General features: G+C 32.2%; 1 protein-coding gene across 1 annotated transcript in view; it reads right to left on the bottom strand.

Moving 5' to 3' along the window:
- LOC107573467 (ankyrin repeat and LEM domain-containing protein 2) overlaps positions 1-4,833 on the bottom strand; it is a 24,105-nt gene that overhangs the window by 2,424 nt on the left and 16,848 nt on the right. Inside the window, exon 7 of the mRNA XM_016259901.1 lies at positions 1,264-1,448. Within this exon, the coding sequence (XP_016115387.1) occupies positions 1,264-1,448 (185 nt within the window). The remainder of the gene's footprint in view (positions 1-1,263; positions 1,449-4,833) is intronic.

Here is a 4,833-nt window from a genome sequence, read left to right as displayed (position 1 = left end):
AAGCTGAATAAATAATCTTTCCATTGATGTATGGTTTGTTAGGATCGGACAATATTTGAAAATCTGGAATCTGAGGGTGCAAAAAAATCTAAATATTGAGAAAATCATCTTTAAAGTTGTTCAAATGAAGTTCTTAGCAATGCATATTACTAATCAAACATTAAGTTTTGATATATTTACGGTAGGACATTTACAAAATATCTTCATGGAACATGATCTTTACTTAATATCCTCATGATTTTTGGCATAAAAGAGAAATGTATAATTGTGACCCATACAATGTATTGTTGGCTATTGCTACAAATATCCCCCAGCGACTTAAGACTGCTTTTGTGCTGCAGGGACACACACACATATATATATATATAATTATGATGAAGATTATTGTTATTTCTACTAGTAATAAAAATAATATTATTGATTTTAAAATAGTTATTATTAAAATTATTATTGTTATATTTTGAGCCAACGGAAATTGTAATATAATAATTTTAATAACAATAATGCATTTCTTTTAATTATAAAAACAATAACTTTTATACTTATTTATGCTTGTTTGTAATAATGACAATAATGTTATATCTAAAAATATTAATATTATAATTATAATAATAATAAAATTAATGTTACTCATTTTAATGATTATTATTATACATTTTGTTCTAACTGAATATAATATAATAATTTTAAAAACAATAAATCACATTTTTAAAAATTATTTGTAATAATAATGACAATAATGTTATATCTAAAAATCCTTTTATTATTATTACTACTAATGGTAATAAAAACAACAAAATAATAGTAATAAAATTAACATTATTATTTTTTAAATGATATTAAATTATTATTCATATAATTTGCGTGCCAACAAAAATTGTCATTATAATATCTTAACAACCATTTATTTTTTAAAGTATAATGAAGATTCTCTATTTTGCTTGCTTGAAATAATGATAATAATAATACTGTTATATTTAAATGACATTATTTAATAATAATATTTTATTAATATTATGCATTTTAAAATTGTTTAAAATCATCATTATACTTTTACATTTTAATAACAATAATTTAATTTATTCAAAATATAATAACATTATATTTTTACATTTAAACAATAGTTTAATAAAAAAACAACTTTTTATTATTATTGAAATTAATTTTAAACAATTATTGTAATTATTATAATTATGAACATGATCATTTAGGTTGCCGCACATTTATGCAATTACAAGTCAGATTCAAAGAGGTATAAAGCACCTTTAATGAATTCAGAGGCCCAGCAAAAGCCTTGACCGTCATTGTTGGGTTTTTGGGACTTTCCATCATCCTGTCAGGCCTGTTTAACTGATCGCAGGACTCCGGTGAAGCGAGACACCAGGGGGCGCAGATCACCGGATGCAGCGTGTTGTCTGCGGCCCGCAGCAATGGCACATAAAATCTGTCTGTGACAAAAACACCAACAACACAGCAGTCAAACACATCCTACATCAGCGAACTGACAGCACTCGAGCACAGTGTTGGGGGTAACGCATTACAAGCAACGCGAGTTACATCATCAGATTACTTTTAAAAGTAACTAGTAATGTAACGCATTACAAGTAACGCGAGTTACGTCATCAGATTACTTTTAAAAGTAACTAGTAATGTAACGCATTACAAGTAACGCGAGTTACGTCATCAGATTACTTTTAAAAGTAACTAGTAATGTAACGCATTACAAGTAACGCGAGTTACGTCATCAGATTACTTTTAAAAGTAACTAGTAATGTAACGCATTACAAGTAACGCGAGTTACGTCATCAGATTACTTTTAAAAGTAACTAGTAATGTAACGCATTACAAGTAACGCGAGTTACGTCATCAGATTACTTTTAAAAGTAACTAGTAATGTAACGCATTACAAGTAACGCGAGTTACGTCATCAGATTACTTTTAAAAGTAACTAGTAATGTAACGCATTACAAGTAACGCGAGTTACGTCATCAGATTACTTTTAAAAGTAACTAGTAATGTAACGCATTACAAGTAACGCGAGTTACGTCATCAGATTACTTTTAAAAGTAACTAGTAATGTAACGCATTACAAGTAACGCGAGTTACGTCATCAGATTACTTTTAAAAGTAACTAGTAATGTAACGCATTACAAGTAACGCGAGTTACGTCATCAGATTACTTTTAAAAGTAACTAGTAATGTAACGCATTACAAGTAACGCGAGTTACGTCATCAGATTACTTTTAAAAGTAACTAGTAATGTAACGCATTACAAGTAACGCGAGTTACGTCATCAGATTACTTTTAAAAGTAACTAGTAATGTAACGCATTACAAGTAACGCGAGTTACGTCATCAGATTACTTTTAAAAGTAACTAGTAATGTAACGCATTACAAGTAACGCGAGTTACGTCATCAGATTACTTTTAAAAGTAACTAGTAATGTAACGCATTACAAGTAACGCGAGTTACGTCATCAGATTACTTTTAAAAGTAACTAGTAATGTAACGCATTACAAGTAACGCGAGTTACGTCATCAGATTACTTTTAAAAGTAACTAGTAATGTAACGCATTACAAGTAACGCGAGTTACGTCATCAGATTACTTTTAAAAGTAACTAGTAATGTAACGCATTACAAGTAACGCGAGTTACGTCATCAGATTACTTTTAAAAGTAACTAGTAATGTAACGCATTACAAGTAACGCGAGTTACGTCATCAGATTACTTTTAAAAGTAACTAGTAATGTAACGCATTACAAGTAACGCGAGTTACGTCATCAGATTACTTTTAAAAGTAACTAGTAATGTAACGCATTACAAGTAACGCGAGTTACGTCATCAGATTACTTTTAAAAGTAACTAGTAATGTAACGCATTACAAGTAACGCGAGTTACGTCATCAGATTACTTTTAAAAGTAACTAGTAATGTAACGCATTACAAGTAACGCGAGTTACGTCATCAGATTACTTTTAAAAGTAACTAGTAATGTAACGCATTACAAGTAACGCGAGTTACGTCATCAGATTACTTTTAAAAGTAACTAGTAATGTAACGCATTACAAGTAACGCGAGTTACGTCATCAGATTACTTTTAAAAGTAACTAGTAATGTAACGCATTACAAGTAACGCGAGTTACGTCATCAGATTACTTTTAAAAGTAACTAGTAATGTAACGCATTACAAGTAACGCGAGTTACGTCATCAGATTACTTTTAAAAGTAACTAGTAATGTAACGCATTACAAGTAACGCGAGTTACGTCATCAGATTACTTTTAAAAGTAACTAGTAATGTAACGCATTACAAGTAACGCGAGTTACGTCATCAGATTACTTTTAAAAGTAACTAGTAATGTAACGCATTACAAGTAACGCGAGTTACGTCATCAGATTACTTTTAAAAGTAACTAGTAATGTAACGCATTACAAGTAACGCGAGTTACGTCATCAGATTACTTTTAAAAGTAACTAGTAATGTAACGCATTACAAGTAACGCGAGTTACGTCATCAGATTACTTTTAAAAGTAACTAGTAATGTAACGCATTACAAGTAACGCGAGTTACGTCATCAGATTACTTTTAAAAGTAACTAGTAATGTAACGCATTACAAGTAACGCGAGTTACGTCATCAGATTACTTTTAAAAGTAACTAGTAATGTAACGCATTACAAGTAACGCGAGTTACGTCATCAGATTACTTTTAAAAGTAACTAGTAATGTAACGCATTACAAGTAACGCGAGTTACGTCATCAGATTACTTTTAAAAGTAACTAGTAATGTAACGCATTACAAGTAACGCGAGTTACGTCATCAGATTACTTTTAAAAGTAACTAGTAATGTAACGCATTACAAGTAACGCGAGTTACGTCATCAGATTACTTTTAAAAGTAACTAGTAATGTAACGCATTACAAGTAACGCGAGTTACGTCATCAGATTACTTTTTTAAAGTAACTAGTAAAGTAATGCATTACTTTTTTAATTTAGAAGGAAATATCGGAGTTATTTTTTAAATAAGTAATGCCAGTTACTTTGTTTCCATGTGTTGAGTGACAGCTCTGGTGTTGCCACGGTGACAGAAATCAGGAGTAAGAGCAGAGTGTTGTGTGTGAACATGATCTTACTGTAGCTCTAGACTCAATATCAACATGTGTTTACTCATCTCACTGCACACAAACACATTCAGTGCTCCTCACAATCAATAAATACTGTCAAATACAAACTCAGAATATTATACAAACCTGCAATAATTGTTAAATAAGACAAATATCACTTATGTATTTAATCCCATTTTATTAACCAGTGTCTTTGACCTTCGATGATCCAATTCAATCATACTAATAATCAGAAATGACACATTTGTGTTTGATTTGTGTTATTGCTGAATAGTGTTGAACTTTCTTCTCCTGCGTCATATTCTTCATGTAAGTTATGGATCGCGCCGTATTCCACTTGCCGTGTGAGGGGACTAAGAAAGTGACGTCGCGAGGTCATCTCGATGAACGTTATCTTTCTGGCCATAACCCTCCAGCTCAGGTGAGCCTTCCTTTCATTCCTGATCTCCATACAGAGATCGAGAAGGAACGGAAGAGGCTGTTTTTTTACGGCTATGAGAGGATGCCCCCGGTAGAAGAGACGCTAGCCAGCTATCTCTCTATGGGTGAGACATCTTCTCTCAAAACTCCCTCCTTGCCATCCAAGCCCCTTCAGATTACATCTCGCTTGAATGGCAGGGCATACGCAGCAGCAGGTCGGGCTGTGTCACGGCTCGCACTCCTCCCCCGTCTGCGGGTAGGGGTAGGAAGAATCGCGGGTCAAAGGGAGG

This window comes from Sinocyclocheilus grahami, unplaced genomic scaffold (assembly GCF_001515645.1).
Source record: "Sinocyclocheilus grahami isolate Dianchi unplaced genomic scaffold, SAMN03320097.WGS_v1.1 scaffold1952.1, whole genome shotgun sequence".
NCBI classification, from domain to species: Eukaryota; Metazoa; Chordata; class Actinopteri; order Cypriniformes; family Cyprinidae; genus Sinocyclocheilus; species Sinocyclocheilus grahami.
Note: the sequence above shows the minus strand (reverse complement) of the source record. Positions and strands in the feature narration are given on the sequence as shown.